General features: G+C 43.1%; 1 protein-coding gene across 1 annotated transcript; it reads left to right on the top strand.

Annotated features, from left to right (window-relative positions):
• The first annotated feature begins 7,966 nt into the window (after window positions 1-7,966).
• LOC143267122 (disks large homolog 5-like) lies at window positions 7,967-16,180 on the top strand. Its single transcript, XM_076544031.1, has 5 exons — window positions 7,967-10,927; window positions 12,054-12,185; window positions 12,834-13,017; window positions 14,925-15,040; window positions 15,988-16,180. The coding sequence occupies exons 1-5, from the start codon at window positions 10,821-10,823 to the stop codon at window positions 16,178-16,180; spliced, it is 732 nt and encodes a 243-aa protein (XP_076400146.1). The 5' UTR covers window positions 7,967-10,820.
• Window positions 16,181-21,287: the final 5,107 nt, after the last annotated feature.

The raw sequence follows: 21,287 nt of genomic DNA, 5'->3' as shown, positions 1-21,287 counted from the left end.
GAGGGACACCTAAGTTGTCTCCAATTTCTGGCTATTATAAATAGAGCAGCAATGAACACGGTTGAGAAGGTAAGTGTCTCTGTGGTAGGTGAAGCATCCTTTGGGTATATGCCAAGAGAGGCATAGCTGGGTCTTGATCGATTCCTAGCTTCCCAAGAAACAGCCACACCTATTTCCAAAGTGGCTGTACAAGTTTGCATTCCCACTGGCAATGGATGAGTGTTTCCCATACTACACATGCTGGCGATATTCGATGTCATTTATTTTTTTAATCTTATCTGTTCTGCCTCATGTAACATGAAGTCTCAAAGTATTTTGATTTGCATTTCCCGGATGACTAAGGATACTGAACATTTTTTAAGTGTTTTGCAGACACAAGAATTTCCTCTACTGAAAATTGTGTTTAGTTCTGTAATTCATTTTTAATTGTCATTCATTTTCCTGATATTCAGTTTTTTTTAGTTCTTTACATATTTTGGATATTAGCCCACTATTGGATAAATAGTTGATAAAAATCCTTTCCCCAGCCATGTGTTAGTGGTGCATGCCTTTAATCCCAGCACTTGGGAGGCATAGCCAGGAAGATCTCTGTGAGTTCAAGGCCAGCCTGGTCTACAGCGCAAGATCTAGACAGGCACCAAAACTACAATAGAAAACCTGCCTCAGAAAACAAAAACAATCCTTTTCCCATATTTTAGGCTGCCATTTGGAATAAAACATTATTAGTGGCAGAATAGATAATACTCCATGGGTGATCCCACAAGTGGACAGACACATTAGAGTTAACAGAATTCAATAAAGCTATTTAATAAATGATTTCTATATAATAATCTATTCTTTACATTAATAATTTAATGAATAAACTTCAATGTATTTTCACTTATTCTTTGAGAATTTCATAGGATTCATTTTGATCATATTCACCCCAAACTCCTCCCAGTAATTCATCCAAATCTGCCCCTACATCTGTGATTGCCCAACTTTGTATCTTCATCATTAAATTACGTTTAAATAACCCCAGTGACAGGCTCTTGAAGAAAGCTGACTCTCTCTCTGCCAGAAGCCATTGTTCATCCTTTGTTTTTCAGTCAAGAGAAGGGGCTCATGTACCCTTCCCACTGTATTGTAGCAGGAATCTTAATAATTCTTATTAATAAAATCAAACCAGACACCAGTTATTGGGGCTAATGCTAGTAGATCAGATACAGAACAAGCCACAGCTATTTTACCTTGCCAATTCCTCAGCTGGTCCTGTTTCCTCAGACTGGAGGCCTCTGAGTCCCCATCCAGAATGTGTCTCAGCTGAATTGCTGCTCCAATGCCTGAATGCTGAACTAGCCAAATGCTTAACCAGCCAAATGCTTAACCAGCCAAGTGCTTAACCAGCCAAATGCTTCTAGTTTCTGGTCTCCATGCCTTATATATCGTTCTGCTTTCTACCACCACTCTCTGGGACTAAAGGCTTGCTTTCTGGGATTAAAGGCATGAGTCATCATGCTTGGCTGTATCCTTGAACACATGGATTTCTGCCTCTGGAGTGCTAGGATTAAAGGCGTGTGCTACCACTGCCTATCCTTTATATTTAATATTGTGGTTGCTCTGTCTCTGACCTCAGATAATTTTATTAGCATGCCCAATATTTGGGGGAATACATTACCATGCTTAAAATTTACTGGCTTGATGTTGTATAAGTGACCACAGGAGCTGTGGGTCATAAGTGCAGTGGTCCTGTCATGGCCAGAAGACACTGTTTGCTCTAATCCTCCCTGACCTCTGGCTTCTATCATTTTTCTGCCCCACCTTTCATGATGGTCTTTCAGCCTTGTGGAAAGGGTATGATACAGGTATCCCATTAAATATGGCTGAAATCAGTGAAAAAAAAAAAGAAAAATATAAAGATACACTGAAAAAGATTCCATTCTTTGAAAACACTAACAAGATGGACACTCCTTTAGCCAAATTAACCAATAGGAAGAGGAGGATGAGAATAATAAAACACAGGAGGAGAAAGGAGACATGGAGGGAATTCCAACCTTAAGAATCTTCATTCCACCAAATTGGAAAAAGGTTTTCAAAATATTGATGAATTTCTATATGTCTGTGATCCACCAAATTATATCAAGATAATATGAATAATTTAAATAGTCTCATACTAACTAATGATATAGAAGCAGTAATTAAAAATGGCCCAACAAAAAGAAGTCTAGAACAGGACAGAATCAGTGCAGAATTGGACCAGACATTTAAAGGACAACTAATACTCCTCAGACTATCCAATAAAATAAAAAAATGAAGGATCTCTTCCAAATTCTTCTTTATGCCAGGAATAACCTGATGTTGAGAGAGGGAGACAGATAGATACATAGATAGGTAAGAAAGTAAATATATAGGTAAAATGATAGATAGATAGATAGATAGATGATATATCGATAATGGATAAATAGATGAATGGTTAGATAGAATTATAGGAAATTTCCCTGATGAACATATACACACAAATTCTCAATAGAATACTTGCAAATCAAGGTCAGGATCACATCAAAGAATAATCACCCACTATGATCAAGTGGTCTTCACCCCAGACCCGCAAGGATAATTTGATTCAATAAATCAACATGTTTATTCCAACACATAAAAGAAATAAAAGACAGAAACTACATGACCATCTGAGTATATGAAAAAAAAGGGCCTTTGTAGAAGTCCAGCCTCCATTCATGACAAAAGTCTTGGAGAATCTAGGTATATAGAGTATATATTTCAACATAATAAAGTCATTGTACAACAAGCCCACAGCAGCATCATGCTAAGTGGAAAAAAAGCCATCAAAACAATTGCCAAACATTCAGGAACGAGGAAAGAATATTCATTCTTTCCTCTCCTATACAATGTATTACTTGTACTCTTAGCTAGAGCAATAAGACAACTGAGGTAGATAGAGGGGATACAAACAGAAAAGGGGGAAGTCAAAATGTCCTTATTTGCAGATGATATGATTCTAAACAAATAAAACTAATAATTTATTAGAAGTCCCTTAAGGCTGATAAATACATCCATAAAAGTGGAAGAATGCAAAATAGTCAGTGGCCTTCCCGTATACCAATGACAAACAAACTGAGAAAGAAATCAGGGAAACAATTCCACTTACAATAGGCTTAAAACATATTAGACATTTGATTAGCATACTTTTATTTTTATTTTTCACTTTTAAATTCATTTATTAAATTTAATTTTACATATCAGCCACGGATTCGCTTGTTCTCCCCCTGCCAACCTCCTCCTAACCCCCACCCCCACCTTTCCCCGAGACCACCCCCCCCAATCCCATCTACTCCAGGGCAAAGACTCCCCCTAGGATTGAGTTCAATCTGGTAGATTTCAGTCCAGGCAGGTCCAGGCCCCTCCTCCCAGCCTGAGCCAAGTGTCCCTGTATAAGCGCCAGGTTCCAAACTGCCAGTTCATGCACTGAGGACAGGACCCAGTCCCATTGTCTGGATGCTTCCCAAGCAGATCAAGCTAATCAGCTGTCTTATTTATCCAGAGGGCCTGATCAAGTTGGGGCCTCCTTGCTTATTGGTTCATAGTTCATGTGTTTCCTTTCGTTATGCCTGTCAGAATGTCTAAGATCAAAACACTGAAGACATTTTACGCTGGAGAGGATGTGGAACTAGGGGAACTCTCCACTGCTGGTGGGAAAGCAAGTTTGGACAACCACTTTGGAAAACAATTTGGTGCTTTCTTAGAAAATTGGGAATCAATCTCCCGCAAGATCCAGCTATACCACTCTTGGGCATATACCCAAGAAATGCTCAATAATACCACAAGAGCACTTGCTCAGCAATGTTCATATCAGCATTGTTTGTAATAGCCAAAACCTGGAAACATCCTAGATGCCCTTCAGCTGAAAAATGGATGAATAAATTATGGCACATATACACAAAAAATACTACTCAGCAGAGAAAAACAATGACATCATGAGGTTTGCAGGCAAATGGATGGATCTAGAAAAAATCATCCTGAGTGAGGTAACCCAGACTCAGAAAGACAATATGGTATGTACTCACTCATAGGAGTATGCTAGATGTGGAATAAGGATAACTGGACTGCTACTCACATCACCAGTGAGGCTACCTGGAAAACAGACCCTAAGAAAGACACGAGGATCGCCCAATGATGGAGAAATGGCTGAGATCTACATGGACAACCTTGACATGAGTGGGAGTAATGAAGGGCGAGGGTCGAAAGATAGAGAGCATGTGATAGCAGGAGATCCCAGCTGGATCAATAACAGAGAGGAAGAATAAGGAATAGGAGACCATCGTAAATGAAGACCACATGAGAAAAGGAAGAAACAAAGTGCTAGAGAGACCCACAGAAATCCACAAAGATTAGCATACTTTTAAAGCGTACTATTAATAAAAACAGCTATGAAGTAACCAAGAGAAATCTAAATATATTCAAGACCCTTAAAGCTGATATTCTGAGAGAACTTCAAGACTGAAATGAGTAGAAGTTTTTAAAGTTTGGTAGATAAGTAGGTAATAGAAAATGTCAATTTTGCTTAATTGATAATACTAATACAATAAATCTTGAATTAGGAAATGTGAATATAATAATGACCCCTTTTCTGTAGAACTTAATAATTTAACCATAAATAATCTATTATGGGGCAAATGAAAATTTATAAAGTGAAAAAGGTAAAGACATCCAGAAGTACTTTTAAAGAGGGAAAAGTAGGGAGCATGCCATATTAGAGAGAAATATGTCATATGAGATTAAAAAAATAAAAATTACTTTAGTAGAGCTATGTAAGCAGTCAGTGAGATTGGTAGACTGGATATTGCAACAGATGCAGTGTCCACAAATTTTGTATTTGGTGATAAAAGAGGCTACAGACAACATAGAAAAGGATGGGTTATCTGAGAATATGTCAAATGTTCTAGATAGCTTTCTGTTTCTCTGATAAAAGTCCAAAAGCCAATCTGGGAAAGTAAAGTGTTTATTCCCCTCACAGGATCCAGTCCATCATCAAAGGAAGCCAAGGCAAGATCCCAAGGCAGGGGCATGAAACCAGAGAGGAATGCTGCTCACTGTTCTGCTCAGCTCTTTGGCACTCTATGGCCCAGGCTCACATGCCTGGGGTTGCCACTACCCACAGAGGACTGAGCCCTCCTCCATCAATTAGCAATCAAGAAAATGCCAAAGGAGCATACCTACAAGCTAGTCTGAATAAGTCAAATCCTCACTACGTGATAAGTAGACAGCCAAGATTAGCCATCACAGCAAGCCATAAAGGGAAAACATTAATCTCAGCTTCCTGCAAAGAATATTCACCATCTATGAATAAAATTCCATGTCCAACGTGAAGTTTCAAATGTATGAAGAATAATTTCAAGGAATCTATATTGGAAAATGTAACTCTCTTTAAAATAAGTGACAATCACACAAGCCACAAAGGAAAATTTGGTAAATTTGACTATTGAAGCCCCTTTTGGAGGCTGCAGGGTGGGCATGGGGATTGGCTGTTGGCTGCCAGCACCTTTGACCATCCTTGCAGTGTTTTGGTGGAAGAGTTCCCATTAGAACTCCTGCCCCTTATAAGCGTATGTTCTAAAGAAATGGATGGGCCTCTTCTGCTTGATGATTTGGAGAAGGCTGTATCCCATTTTCAGAGCCATAGATTTTTGAAAACTTCTAAACCAGCACAAGCACAAACCCAGTGTTCTTGGTGGCACACACTGTCATGTCCATGCTCATCATGCTAGTGTCAGTGGTGAGCTCTGTAAGATGATTTAACTCTGGAGTATGATTTGTTTCTTGTTGCTGCTGTCTCCAAATCCTGCCTCTTTGACACCAGAGAAACTTCAAACTTAATAAATCGTTTTTGCTAAGAAAACAATAGGAGGCTACTAGCTGTTATTTACAATGAAGACCCCACAGACGTCTTCCCAGGGTTCTCCTTTCTTCAGTAGGAGATTTTCCTTTCTCAGAATACATGGAGTAAGCACGATGTGGCCTGTAGGTGTTCAAGTCCAAATTCACAGGCTCCTTCTGACACCCTACTCTTTCTGACATGTCCAGTGTGTTATCTTTCTTCCTATTTCTTTAAGGAAGGGGTACCCATTTTCTGCCTCTTGGACCCTTTTCCAACATAGTTCCTACCTGACATAGCATAATTATTTGAATTCCAAATCTTCAGTTACAGAGATCGACTGCATTCTTTTGTAACTGGGTTTCTAGTTGATCTCTCCCACCCAAGAATGCACAGAGAGATATCATCCTATATTAGCCATCCATGGCCATAAAAAGGCCACTGAACATCATCATGACATGAGATCTACAGGAGATCCAGATGTGAGTTTGGATCATCATCCCTCCTTCCTTTCACCCTCTGGTCAATTGCTCATGAATACCAGTGAAGAAGAGAACACAACTTTGATGACTGTTCTTGTTGTCAGGTGACTACATCTAAGGTCAACTAACACCCAGAAAATAGAGCACATAGCTGTCGGCCATTTCTACTTCATTTGAAGTAGAAAGATCTATTTCTAGTCTGGATCTTTGGGGTAGGAAGTCACACCTTTAAATCAGATCTTTAATCCAGATGTATTCTGGACCATGCTTTCTGCTGGAAGCCTATAGAAAAACCTGGAAGAAGGAAGATTTTCTTTCTGTCTATGATTCCTCCACCTTGTTAGCACATCCATTTCTCCACTGGCATTAGAGCATTGTACTTTATGATTACAGCATAGACTGCTGACAGCTGAGGCATCCAGACTTGTAGACTGAGCAACTACTGGATTCTTAGACTTCCTATCCATAGCCAGCCATTGTTGGATTAGCCACAGTACAGCTTGTAAGTAATTATAACAAATCTCTTTTCAATATATAGAGAGATTCATTTTATCACTTCTGTTGTGCTACAGAGCCCTGACTAACACATGGTGTATGTAGAGAGGACATTCTACAACAGTTTGGGTCTCATAAGAGTCTCAGCTCACTTACAAATTCCCAATGGCCACCTTCCCTTAACCTTAGCCTTCTCTAGGCACTTGTTTACTTCAAGGGACTCAATCTTCCTCCTCCACATCATCCTGACGAATTTCTTGGAATGCTTTATTTCTCATATTATTGGGTATGGGTATTAGAATGGGGTTGGGGCCCATTTTTAGGTTTCATAGTGGTTATAATCAGCAGATCTGTATAGAGAGGATGATTGGACCACGGGCCTGAGTGCAGGTGTCTGAGATGGTCAGCACTTGGCTGCACTGGGGGGAGGTCTTTTGCTCCACCCCTTGGCTTTCCTTTAAATAGCCTAGGGCAGGGACACTCAGCTCCTCTCCAGGCTATCCTGTATTTTCTTACTGTTTCTCCCACCTCTAAACTTCTAAGTAATATTTACTACTGCTCCTACTGAAGAGTATTCTGGGAAAATATGGGGGTAATGAGTAGCCTCCCCATAGGGTGGGAAGGGCCAACTATGGTGAGTGTTTATAAATGAGCTTCCAACTCCTCATGGTGAAGTAGTGAAAAGATTCAAATGAAGCAGAGAGAAATGTCTAGCTTTGGAAGGAGGAGGAGCTGAATGGCTTCCCCGGTGTCACAGCAGAGATTCCTGGAAAGAAACATCAGCTTCTGGTCAGCTCATGAAGAATTAGCAAGGAAGCAAAGGCTGTGCCCCATGACATCAGCAGTCTCTTCTCTGGAATTCTACTGTATCCTGGAGAGCTCTTGGAATCCCGTGATGTCACTAGTGTTGTAGCAACACCACGTGAGCTTAGGACATTAGTTCAGTGCTGTAAGGTTCACCTACAGAGATGTGGTCAAGACTGAGGCACCTAGTTGAGAGAGAGAATACACAGCATGGAGAGACCAGAGCGAGGAAGAAAGAAGCAGGCCCTAGGTCTCACTGGACAACATGGAGAAATCTCAGGACCTGGGGAAGACACAGTGAGTTTAGGAGGGGCTGGGCAACATTCTGGATGTGATGGTGTTGAGCCTCCATAGCTAGGGCTCAAGAACTGGGAACTTGTGGAAAGGAATAGGCTTATCCTTCTCTGGGTTCCTAAAGAGAGGACCCAGATCAAGGATCCATGATGGTTAGTTTGGCAGATTCAGGAATTGACAAGACTTTAGCTGCTTTGCTGTGTACCATCTGCTTTCACTCTGCGTGGGGAGGAGGCACAGAGAAAGTAATGAGATTTCTGTACCATAATTGTGTTCCCTCCCCCACACACTGGAGTCCTTTAGTTGTGTGCCAGTAATAATAGGGGAAGGAGGGTGCCCTGGCAAAGCCTGAGGTCCCCATTAACAGGAGAGTCTGAAGCAAAGAGCAAGTGAGGTGGTCCTCCATACACTACCTGAGTGTGACTGTAGCAATTTTCTCCTGGTTTTTCAAAGCACTTGGCTCTGGGCTCTGAAGCTACAGAGCATTCTCTGTAGCTGTGAATAAGCTTTAGGAGGTTGTCCCCTGGGTCATATTGTCTAGGGAGAGAGAGGAAACCTGCTGATTTCTGAGACATCCAACTCACTATAGAGAGATAGGAGAACTGACATCCACAGAGGGGGAGACTCAAGTCTTGTCATTGAGAAATTGCTAGGATAAAACTCACCTGTCAATTACTTCCTGAGGATCCTTCAGTGGGTCAGATTTGACTGAGATGAGGTAATGCCTAGGGCAGTACTGTGCTTTGACTTCTAGACGAGGGAATTACTGAGATACTTAACTTTGTCTAACTTGGTTGTCAGGGTGAGAGAACATCTGAATGGACATAGTTTACCCCACATCACTCATGTATTCTTGGGTCCTCCAAGTACCTTCCTGAAACTACAGTCCAGTCTTCTGCAGAATTTACCATCCAGGCTGAACATGGTGGTAGCTCCTCATTTCAGGGCTGCCAGGAAATTGATAAGTGTGATGTGCGGCTCTGGGAAAGGTCTAAAGTAAAGGACACCTCATATGTCTCCTGTGTCCTTTGCCTGCCTTTCTCATGCTCCCATGAGTATTCTTTAAACTGGCTGTGCCCCTCTCCTTCCTAAGGGCATGGGCATCTTCACAGATAGGTCCAGATCAAGAAATTAGTCTCTGTGTCACACTAGGTGAAGCAACATAGCAGTGACACACTACATATTGTCCCCATGACTGTGACACATTTGTCCTTTCTTATCTGTGTCGGGCCTCTCACTAGCCATTCATCTTTCCTGACACCTGAGTAGAGGAATGGACCATCACTCTTCCTGGCAGTGTTTGATCTTGTGTCTCAGGGATCACCTGCAGAGTCCCAGTTCTTACCATCCAGCCTGACATGTCACTAACTGATTCCACATTTGCTAATGTTGTGTTGACTTGAATTTATTCTGCTGATGATTCAGGGAAATATTTCTCATTAACTAAGGGACATTTCTTTGTTCTGACAGGACACCCACAAACTCCTACCATATCCATATATTGTAAAAAGCCTTGTGAATCCTGCACAATGTTCTTATTGACATCAGAGGATCAACCTTTCCTTCTCACCATTCTGACTTAATTCCCTAGCAACATTTTTTCTCATGTTATTGATTACAGATATCAAGAAGGGCAAAATCATTGCCTGAGATGTATTTTGAAGTGAGTCTTCAAATTCCCATACATGAAGTAGTGAAAATATTCTAATGAAACAGAAAGAGATCTCTGGCTTTGTAAGGAGAAGGTGCTGAAGGTCTTCCCTTGTATTTCTGGGAAGGCTGCTGGGAAGGGCAACATGGCTCTTGATGAAGTGCAGAAGAGCTAGTTAGTGGATAAGTGAGGACTGCCGGGGGTGACCCTAATCATCCCTTCCATGGAGATTCTATTTTATCATGGAGAGTGCTTGGTGTTTTCTGTGATGTCACCAGTGTTGTGGCAACACCAATGTCTGTGGGTTATTCCTTCAGTTCCCATGGACATGGTGTGACCAGAGAGAGGCAGAAGGAAGCTGGCCTTTGGTCTCAGTGTAAAACCTGGAGAAATAAATGGTTCTGGGAAAGGCAGAGTGAGTCCAGGGCAGGGGACAAGACACTTCCTGGAGGAGGTGAACTTGAGCTGATATTTCTAGTAGTGTAGCTCAGCAGCTGGGAGTTTCTGTGTAGTAATGGGTGAGTCCAGCTTTTCTGGCTTTCTAAAGAGCAGACCCAGAGTCAAGAGTTTCTAAAGGTTAGTTTAGGAGAGCCATGATTTGTCCAGGTTGCAGCTGCTTTTCTGGGAATTCCTTCAATTCCTTCTGACTGAGAAAGACGATTGGGAGAAACAGACCACTGAGCTAGCCCTCTCTCGGTAGGGCGTTGCTGTACTTCATCCTAGTGGATTACTCAGTTTCCATGGAAATCTGATGCCAATAGGAAGGGAGGGAAACCACCTAGACCACACAGCACATCAGCAGATGTTTTGGTCCTGAACACATGTGATTAGGTTTTGGTGCTGCTAAGCTCTAGGGACAACAGGCTTTGCTTGAATCACATCAGATGGTAGCTGACACTGTCCTCCAATTCTACTTGGCTGGTCTTGCTTATGCTATCCAGGGCCAGGGTACTGCATTAGGGAGAGAGGCACATAGTTATCCACAGTGGTTGAGGACAGAGACAGAGCTCATTGGGCAGAGTTTGAGCACAATTTTCCTGCTGTTTGGAAGGTTCACTGGGTCCCTAGCGTTCATTACATTAGGCTTCTTCTTGGGATTCAGCATGGTCTCTCCTGGCCCTTGCCATTCAAGAATACAAGTTAATTTGTTTTATCTACCTGCAGGGACTACTGAAAGGCACCATCCCAACTCTCCACCTTTACTGAGCAGGAGCAGGAACAAGACATGAAAAAAATCGAGAAGCTCACCATTCGCTTACAAGACATGGAATGTGAGAGAAACGAGCTTCGTGGTATCCTAGCCAATTATACTTGCAAGGATTTGAACAACAGGTAGTCATTATGCGCAGTTCTCTGCTGACCTTCTTGAAACCACAGTATCAATCCCAGGTTTCCTGAGGAACAGGAGGCTGAAATTCCAGGGTGTCCTGCTGCCTAAACTAGTTTTCATGGGTTCCTTTGAGATGCAGACTTGGAACCTGGGGAGGAATGAGATAGGGACACAGGCTGTTCTGCTTCCTTCAAATGAAAAGCAGAATGTGTGGCATCAATTGCACTCTTGGGATAGAGATGGTAGTGTGTGAACCCTCAACATGTACTTCAAGAGACCTTGACAGGTGTTAGCTTGTGGGAGATGCTAGGTACTGTGAGTTTGTGGAGAGTCTTTGTACTTGACCAGCAGATGATTGTGTATGAAAGCTCATGAAAGCAGCTGGAGGGCCCTGGTTTATTCATCTGACTAAGGGTGTGGCCAGAAGCTCCCCTCTGGTCTTCTTATACTCTGTGTCAATGCCACATTTCAACATCTTGGGCATCCTGATTTCATGTTGTGTGTGTGTGTGTGTGTGTGTGTGTGTGTGTGTGTGTGTGTGTGTGTGTGTTGCACAATCCTTAGAGCATTGGGTCTGTTAAAGGGTCTGAGGATTTAACATGGGTCCATATTACAGCACTGGTGAAGCAAGGGAACCTCACTTTGAGCATCACACCTCCTGGTCACTGTGCTCACCGTTTTAGAACATAAGAATCACTGTGCAGTTTATAAAACCATTCCAAAATTGGGGCTCCTCCCTGCAAATACTAATTGTTTGCTCTGGGTCTCTGTGTAGCTATTGGCACCCAGGAATGAGAATCCCTGTTCTAGAGATAGGAGAAATGTTACAATACGTTTCTTGTGTTTTCAGATATGTGGCACAGATTCCTGGCAACTTCTTAGAGCACTTATCTATAGCTCCATGCCTCTCTGGGTGCTCATGAACTGGATCCCTCACCTTAAACCTTCTGTCTGTTATGTTCTGAGCACAAGATAGAATGTTTAATAAGCTCCAGGAAGTCCCAGTGTTTAAATACCAGGCTGTGGCATCTACTGTGCTGGGGTAGTCCATGACACAGCCTTATTTATGTGATCCTTATTGCCTGTGTTCATGGGGTTCATTTTTCCTGGGGCCATGCCCTACCACAGGCTGAACTTTGAAACAGAGATGCTTGAAATGGAACACAAGCAGGTGATGTCAGCTCTCCAGAAAATACCATTGGAGATGAGTGAAGCCTTGGACAAGTGCAAGGGGCTGATGGAGGAGACTGAATACTTTAGGTAAGTGGCCAATAGCTTGGGAGGGACTGATTCTGCACTTCTTTGTCCTTGACTCAAAGTGAGGGCTCTGGTTCTAGCCTGTGTGCCTGTGAGCCCATAGCCTGCCTTGTGGCCCTTCAGTTTTTGCCTCTTGGACTCAATTTTGCTAAGTGTGAACAAACACTGAGGCCCTCCTATTATTGTCCTGCCCAACTCAGGAGACCTAAGACAGAAAAATGGTTTGTACCATGAAGGGATTTCTTGAAGCCCAGGTTCTCTGGGTGCTGGCAGGGGCTTCACAGATCTGATTTGCCTGGGATCTGTAGAGAGAAGTTATTCCTGTTGGAACTTCTGCCCTCATTCAGAGTGTTTTGCCTCTACCTGCTGATGCTTTCCCAATATCAGGAACAGTTAAGCATAGGTGTGGACTGCACCCTTTTCTCAGAGGGACAAGATCCCTTTTGGTACCTGGATTTTCAGAAGTAGTTTGAATTTGTCTGCAATTTGGCTATTCTCTGGATTTGGCCTGCATTTGAGTGATGCTGGCTAGTCTACTGAGAGCTCCATTCTTGTTCTGTTGACCTCAGACTTTTCATGGTTGGTGGTACTTGGATGCAGGATGGCAAATAGAGGCTCACTGTGGCTCACCATGTTTTGGTGATTGTTTAGTTACCTCAATGGCCAGATCCTACCAGAGTGTAATCAGCTAAGGAACAATGTCCATCTGTTGAGACATCAGAACATGCTGTTGTGGAAGGAGCAGATTGAAGAGCATGAGACCTGTGAGAAGTTGAAGAAGCTCTTAAAGGAGGCCCATGAGAAGATGAGTGACCCCTGTGCTGAGCAGCAGCAGGTAGGCTGAGGCAGTAGGGGCAGACTTCCCAACTGTCCAACCATAAAATTAAAACACCCATGTAAGCACCCACCCACCCATCCAGAATCCATTTCTGTGATCATTCACAAGTCTTCCTGTAGATACTAGCTGATTGGAAAGCAAACCCTCCTGGTCTGCTGAAATTGCAGTACATTCAGAGAGATGGGTCTGTGAGATACCACACACCTACATGTCATTATATTAGAATCTCTCATGCAGGGAGCTACTTGTAGAATATCACAGAGCTCTCATTGATTAGGTCAGTGGCCTGTGGCTCATTTGCATTCTGGGGTCCTGTGAGATCATAAGTAGGAAGCAGCTTGCAAGGACTAGAACCCTAGACAATGCCAAGTGAATGTTTTTCATTGTCAACTTTTGGCATGGCAAGTGGAATTGTCCTTTCTTCCTGCATTCCATTTTGTTCTTTTTCTTTAGCTTAATTCTTGGGTCACACTCACAGAAGCTGAGTATCAGCTTGTCAGCCCTGTTTTCTGTGAGTGGTGCTGGGCAGTTCTCCCATCCTGGAGTTTCCAGTCTGGAGCTGACTGAATGACCATAGATGTGGGTGGACTTTGACAGCCTGAGGGTTGGGGTGACAGGTTTAAGGCTTGAAGAGAACATTTTCTCCAATCATCTCAACATAGTTTGACTAAGCTGTGTGCTCTCCTCTAGGCAGTTTTAGTCCCCAGAAGATGGATAGATCTGGTGTAGGCCTCTGTGGAAACATCTGATGTGCATAATCTAAATTCATCTGTTTACTCAATATGATATCCTCTTCTTTTTTTTGCTTGCTTTTGATTCCTGTTTTCTGTGTGTGATCCTTACAGGTGTATGTAAATGTGTACATACACCAGTGTGTTCAGAGACTACATAATGAAACCCCATGTTGTCATTTGTTGCTTACTCTCTTGTTCCCTTGAACCAAGGTCATTCACTGAACATCAAATTATCTGTTTGGGCTCTTCGCACTGGCCAGGACTCTGGATTTCCTGTTCTTCAATGGGTCCTTCTGTCTTGTTTTGTCTCATCTAATTGTCACAAGTTTCAATTGCTCAGAAAGAAAAAGGAGGGAGTAGTTTCTCTTGTGTTTATACACTTTTATTGCTTTGGTATACATATGTTCTTTAATAAATCACAAAATCAAACAATACACCTATTTTAAAAATAAAAACTAGACTTCTTCCTTTTCACTACACAGAGCTAACACAAAGGAAATGTCTTGTTTTTCTCATTGGTTTCAAAACACGGAATCTAACAGTGCATCTACTTGCCGACATTGTGTTATTGACTATATCATGTGCATGTGCGTGTGCGTGTGCGTGTGCGTGTGCGTGTGTGTGTGTGTGCGCGTGCGTGCATTTGTGTCCATCTGTGTGGGTTAACTTCTCTCTGTGTGTGAATGCTGACTATTATTTGGACATTAGTGTTCCTTTGGTTTCTGTATATGACCTCCTGTTGGTGAGTGGGTGTTTGTGTGCCCATATTTCCTGTATGTGTAGGGGTAAATGCTTGTGTGTGTGTGTTCGGGATATGGGTGCATAAAAGTACTAGTGTTAGTGAATGTGTAAACTCATGTGTGTGTTTTTCTATGAAATTACTCTTTATATTTTTAATGATGATGGAGACCAACTAACTTTATTGAGAAAGTACTTTGCCTATCTCTAATTGCCACTGTGTTCATTTCTCATCCAAAGAAAGTTAATCTTCTTCTCAATAGTATTACTGGTGATTGCTCCTTTTATTAGAATTGGCAGCGAAATTGAACATGTTAGTGCATTACAGTGGGCTTGTATGGGTGCATAAATGTACTTATGTATGTCCTTGACTTTATGTGTGTGCATGAGAGTGAGAAATCTCCCCTGAGAACACAATCTTCTAATGAACAGGAGCAAGAAAGCCTGGATGAAAAACTGAAGGGCCTGCTGAATCAGAAGGAGCTGGTCACCCAGCAAAGGGACTTGGCAGAAAAGCTGCAACATCACTTCAGTGTTTATGAGATAAGGTAGGAGCCCAAACTGGGAGGAGTAGTTAGAAAGATGTAGGTCACTTGTCCCTATATCTCTGTCCTTTTTTGGAATCTCCCCATCTGGATGGCTCTCATCCACAGGCAGTGAAAGACCACCTCAGGGTGTTGTGCTGGCCCTGTTAACAAGAACTTCTCCAGGAAACACTATGTTTGAGCCTTAGTGTTTCTGAGGAATGTGTACTCCTTATTCCCTTCTGAGATCTCTAGTATCTTCTCAGTGTCCCCTGTGTCTCCCCACAAATCTCCCTATGGTAGTCCTCAACCTAGCAGGAGGAGGGTTAGTTTTGAAGGACAGTGTGTTCTCTTGTTAATTTATTTTCCTTCCAGAACATCACATTTAAAGAGAAGTTCCTACTTTTGGTTAGATCTGCATGCAGCACACTCCTGCTGATTATAAGCTCTCTGCAGTGTGCATCTGTCTCCTGAGAAAAGATTTTTCTGGACATAAGATTATTTAGGGGTTGAGGTGTTGAACTCAGGCAGGTCTTTGTGCTGTAGGAATAATCAGAACCTTCACTGCTTTTATTTTGTAGGCTCTCTAGAGGGACTACATTCAGTTTCCCAGGTTACTCATTAACCTGGTATCTAATTAGGGCCATGTACATCTGCCCTGAACTGTCACTCAGACCTTGATACACTGTTATGTTTTTTTCTCAAAATATTGTATCTGGACAGCTGTAGAAATGTGTGGATTTTCTTGTCCAGCACTGATCTAGTTCTCAGTTTGTCTTCTGGCAGATTTTAAAACACAGAGTTAAATCCAGGCTAAGGTGCACTTTGACATTACTCTCCTAGGAAATCAAGGAATGACCTGAGCTGAGAGGTCATGCTGGACTGTCCAGATGACTAGAGCTGGTTCAGGCTCAACAGCTGACACAGCAGGTCCCCACCAGGCCTGTTCCCTAACTGCCTTCCTCCTCTAGGTCAGAAAATCTCCAACATGACCTGGAACATGTCACAGCCCAGGATGAGAGCCTCCTGCAGAGAGAGCTGCTGCAGCAGGAGCAGGAAGTATCACAGGCAAGTGAGCCACCACTGCATTCCAACCCGTGCAGCCATGGCATTCATGGGGACTGGGGGCTCTTGACATTGGCTTCCAGTGTGAATAGGCCCTGATTTTGTCTAGCCTGTGGCCCAGCCAGGATGCCTCTGGGACTGATTGCCTTTCTTTCTCACAAAACAGCTTTGAGAGAACTGAGGAGGCCAAAGAAGCCACAATCCACTTGAACCCATGGCGCTCTCCACCCTTGGATTGAAGCCTCCTCAGAAGAATACACACTCCAAGTCCCATGGGGCATTGCTATACTTGCTTTGAAATGGTCTTTTACATTTGTGACTGCCTTCCTACCATGTTTTCAAGGCCAGCCACAGGCTTTTGACTGTGCCTCAAAGTCTGTTGCATGATTAACCTAACCCTTTAATCTTTTAATTTAGCAAGCTGCTTAGCATAATTTTTTGTTTGTTTTTTGTTGGGTTTTGTTTGCTTTGGGTTTTTTGGTTTTCTTTGTTATGTTTAAGGTTTTGAATTCATTTGTACTTTCTTTGGTTCTTGTTCTTTGGTATTTGGATATGACTATTTACTGTTTATATTGTGTGCCCTTTCATCCATTTTTGAGTAAAATGATTGTATCTTTATTAAGAAAAATGTGATTGCCTACTCTTCACTCTTAACACTTTAAATGTGGTCATATACACAATGGAGTACTACTCAGCAGAGAAAAACAATGACATTATGAAGTTTGCAGGGAAATGGATGGATCTAGAAAAAATCATCCCGAGTGAGGTAACCCAGACTCAGAAAAACAAACATGGTATGTACTCACTCATAGGAGGATACTAGATGTAAAACAAAGATGACTAGACAGATACTATCAACTTCAGGGAGGCTATGTAGAAAACAGGACCCCAAGAAAGATACAGGGTTCGCCCAACAACAGAAAATTGGATGAAATCTACATGAACAACATGGACGTGAGTAGGGCTAATGAAGGGCAAGGGTCAAGGGAAAGAGAGCTTAGGGGAGCAGGAGATCCCAGCTGGATCAAGAACACAGAGAGAGAACAAGGAATAAAAGAGCATGATAAATGAAGACCACATGAGAATAGGAAGAAGCAAAGAGCTAGCGAGGTCCCCAGAAATCAACAAAGAAATCCCCACAATAGACTACTGGCAATGGTCGAGAGACAGCCTGAACTGACCTACTCTGGTGATAGGATGGCCAAACACCCTAATTGTCATGCTAGAAACCCCATCCAATGACTGAGGGAACTGGATGCAGAAATCCACAGCCAGGCCTCAGGTAGAGCTCCACGAGTCCAATTGGCGAGAAAGAGGAGGGATTGTATGAGCAAGAGTTGTTGAGACCAAGGTTGGAAAAACCACAGGGACAAATAGCCAAACAAATGGAAACACATGAACTATGAACCAATAGCTGAGGAGCCCCCAACTGGATCAGGCCCTCTGGATAAGTGAGGCAGTTGATTAGCTTGATCTGTCTGGGAGGCACCCAGGCAGTGAAACACCGTCCTGTTCTCAGTGCATGAGCTGGCTGTTTGGTACTTCGGGCTTATACAGAGACACTTGGCTCAGGCGGGGAGGATGGGAGTGGACCTGCCTGGACAGAATCTACCAGTTTGAACTCAGTCCTCAGGGGAGTCTTTGCCCTGGAGGCAATGGGAATGGGGGGGCCGTTCAGCTGGGGGAAGAGGAGGGAAGAACGGGAGGGGGGAGAATAAGGGAATCATTGGCTGATATGTAAAATTAAATTAAATTATAAAATAAAAAAGACCTCTTTCTCTGGTCAGCATTGCTTTGGGTTCAAAGTTTGTCTAGCTTGTGTGCCTGCCAGGCTGCACTAGATATGATGGTCTTTCCTTCTCTGAGGGCAGGTCTCAAGGGAAACCTGAAGAGGCCAAAGAAGTCCCAGACATCTTTATCACGTGACATTCTTCAGCCTTAGGGTTAAGGCCCCCTCAGATGAAGACACCCACTTTAGCTGTGATTTCACTAGTGAGACAAACACCAAGTGACCTCCAAGGGATCCAGCCCCCATCAGATCCATGGGTCTGTTGGCTCAGTACTCCTGAAGAAAAGAAAGCATCACCAATGAGCTTGAGACACAGAAAACCTGAGACAGGAGTTAATGAGAACCCTGACATTCAGCAGAATGTGGCTTCTGTGAGGGGTACTACAACATGGAGGGTAGAGATGTTGGTGAGCAAGACTTTTTCTATCCGTTTAATGTCGATGTCTTTGGCAAGCTACTTAGCCCTCCCTATGTGATGGGAAATCTATCATGGACTGTCTTGAGGTCAAGTTGTTCTAGATAGACAGTTTCCAACTCTTCACTCTTAATATCATGTGCGAAGTTTTCATCCTGTAACTCCAGAACCTCCTTTAACACCAGAACTCTGTGTGCCCATCTTGGGCTACATAGTGACTTCCAAGCCAAGACAGGGATACATAGGTCTTTGCATGGATAGTGTTGCCAATTCAGTGTATACCCAATTCTTGATGAAAAAAGGATCCATACTGCATCCTTGTGGACATATATATTTCTATCCCTCAACTATATTATTCTGTATACACATTTCATGAAATGATCCTGTAAACCCTATTAATGAGAAACAACCATATCTTGTCCATGGACCTGACACTGCTGTGGGCATCTTGTGTTGATATCGATGACTCCTATTACCACTGAAGGCTCAGCAGCTGTCTTCAGTCTGGGCCACCACTTGTGACTATGGTACTGTGAAAGGGATATGATACCACAGGGCACATGTGTGTTTTAGAGGACTGTGCTGCCAACTGGGACCAGAGTGACATCTGTGCCAGGAACATTGCCATGTGGCACATCCCGGTCCCTGTCTCTGCTGAAACCAGGGTGTGCATTGCTATCCCAGATCCTAATGCCATCACAGACAGTGCAGATGCCTGGAATCTGGGCTGCCACATGGATCCACTTGGGTACTGCTGGTGGGTCCATGCTGATCTGAGTGATCTGCATTGCCAACTAGGGCCATGTTGACATCCAGGCCCAGCAAGCCGCCTAGCACCATGTCTGGGTTCATGTTGCTAATGCAGCCAGTGTTTGTGGCCTATATTGCCAACCAAGAGACATACAGGACCATCTTAGACAAGGGCTGTGTCTTCCAGGTATATACAGTTCTTAGTGGACTATGCTATCACCAGGGGCTATGGTGTTCTCCCGGTCTAGGCTGCTGCTAAGGGCCATGTCTAAAACCTGTACCCTGCCACAGCTTCAGTTTTTGTTGGTGTCAGTGGCTCCTGTTACCACTGAAGACAGGATAGGGATTCAAAGAGTTAACCCTGCCTCTAACAGGCTGCAGCACCAGGGAGAACTGGATCTGCCCCTCCACAACTGCAGCACTTGGAGAGTGGGTCCTGCACCTGGACTGAGGAGCATGTAGACCTAAATTGTTAGTGGTTGTGTAGGTGAGTTGGCTGTCAGGATGTGAGAGCAGAAGAGCTGACTCTGCTCCCCTTCTTCTGACCTGAGTTGGCAATGGTGAGGGAAAGATGTCTGCCCCACCTGAGGATATGCTATCTGAGGCTGGTGGGAGAGCTGGCCTCTGGGCCAGGAGAGTCGGACAGTCACCTATGGAAACAATTGGAGGACTGGACCCAGCACCTTGCCTCTCCAAACAGTAGGGCTGGTCCTTGTGTTCTGAGTGTATGTGACTCAGATGTGAGGGCAGGTGGGTAGCATGAATCTTAACAGGTCTTATTAATAAAATCAGACCTGAAGCCAGGGGTTGGGGTGAATCCTAGAAGATCAGAGAAGCAGAGCAAGCCACAGCCTGCTCACCTTGCCGGTTCCTCAGCTGTTCCTGTTTCCTCAGACAGGAAGCCTCTGAGTCCTCATCCAAATACATCTTAGCTGAACTGCTGCTCAAAAGCCTAAAGGCTTAACAGACTCTATCTAGTTCCTTGTCCTCTCGCTTTATATACTTTTCTGCTTCCAGCCATGGTTTCCTGGGATTAAAGGCCTGTGTCACCATTCCTGTCTGTTTCCAGTGTGACTTAGAACTCACAGACATCCAGATGGTTCTCTGCCTCCAGAATGCTAAGATTAATGTGTGTATGCCACCATTTTCTGGACTCTAGGTGCTAGTTGCTATTCTACACTCTGACCCCAGATAAGTTTATTACAGTACAGTATTTTGGGGAACACAATATTACCACACATGAGAGCACGATAATTGGCCTCTGTCCAATCTACCTCCTGTACTGGGTTATTTCGCTGGGGGAGAATAGGAGAGCTTGCTCAAGTGGTGAAGATGAGGGAAAGCTGGTGGGTTCTCTACCCCAGCTACCACCCACGTTCATAACCAGGGCTCTAAGTTATCCCACACTAACACCCTCTTCATCTATGAACTGCAAGAACATGTGAATGGCCTAGATCTGCAGATCAGAGCTACAGGATCTCTCTGACACAGACATCAATTCTATATCCAAGAGGAGTCCCAGTGAGGGTGGATTATTGACAGTGTAGTAGAAATCAGAGGCCAGAACACTTACGAGTAAAGATGTATAGATGAAAGGATGTACTGTGTGACTCACTGGGCTACACTACAGATTCCTCAGCAAGATTCTTGTTTGTTTGTTTTGGTTTTGGGTTTTCCATTTTTCTTTTAAATTGTTTTATTTTAGATGGGAGGTATCAAGAGCAGAGAACAGACACAAGAAACAGGTAGTTAGAAGAGTGGGATTGGGATGCATGATGTGAAACCAATAGAGAATCAATAAAACATTAAAAAAATTAAAAAAGCTGGACCTATCTTCCTTTAATTTTCTTGAAATATAGCTTCAGTGATAACCACATAACAGACAGAGTGAATTCAAAGATAAGTTGGGACATTATTTTTTTTGCTCCTGTTGGCCTTAATGATGCATTATTGGAACAACAGTTTTTTAACTATTTATTTCTTTTATTCATATGTATGGGTGTTTTGTCTGCTGCAGGGCTGTAATATATCTGATTGCATTCCAGCTGAGGCCAGAAGAGGGCATCAAATTGTACCTGAACTGGTGTTAAGGAGGTTTTTTAGCTGCCCAGTTGGTTCTTCGGGAGAGAAACTATTACTCAAAAGTAAAGGAGCCATCTCTCTACCCCCTGCAATTGACTTTTGTGCTTCTAGCCATGTGTGGTGTATCAGTTGGAATGAATCAGCCCAAACCAAAGAGAAATTTCAGGAGT

This window comes from Peromyscus maniculatus, chromosome 9 (assembly GCF_049852395.1).
Source record: "Peromyscus maniculatus bairdii isolate BWxNUB_F1_BW_parent chromosome 9, HU_Pman_BW_mat_3.1, whole genome shotgun sequence".
Taxonomy (NCBI): domain Eukaryota; kingdom Metazoa; phylum Chordata; class Mammalia; order Rodentia; family Cricetidae; genus Peromyscus; species Peromyscus maniculatus.
The sequence above is the reverse complement of the archived record's forward strand: the minus strand, read 5'-3'. Positions and strand labels throughout refer to the sequence as shown.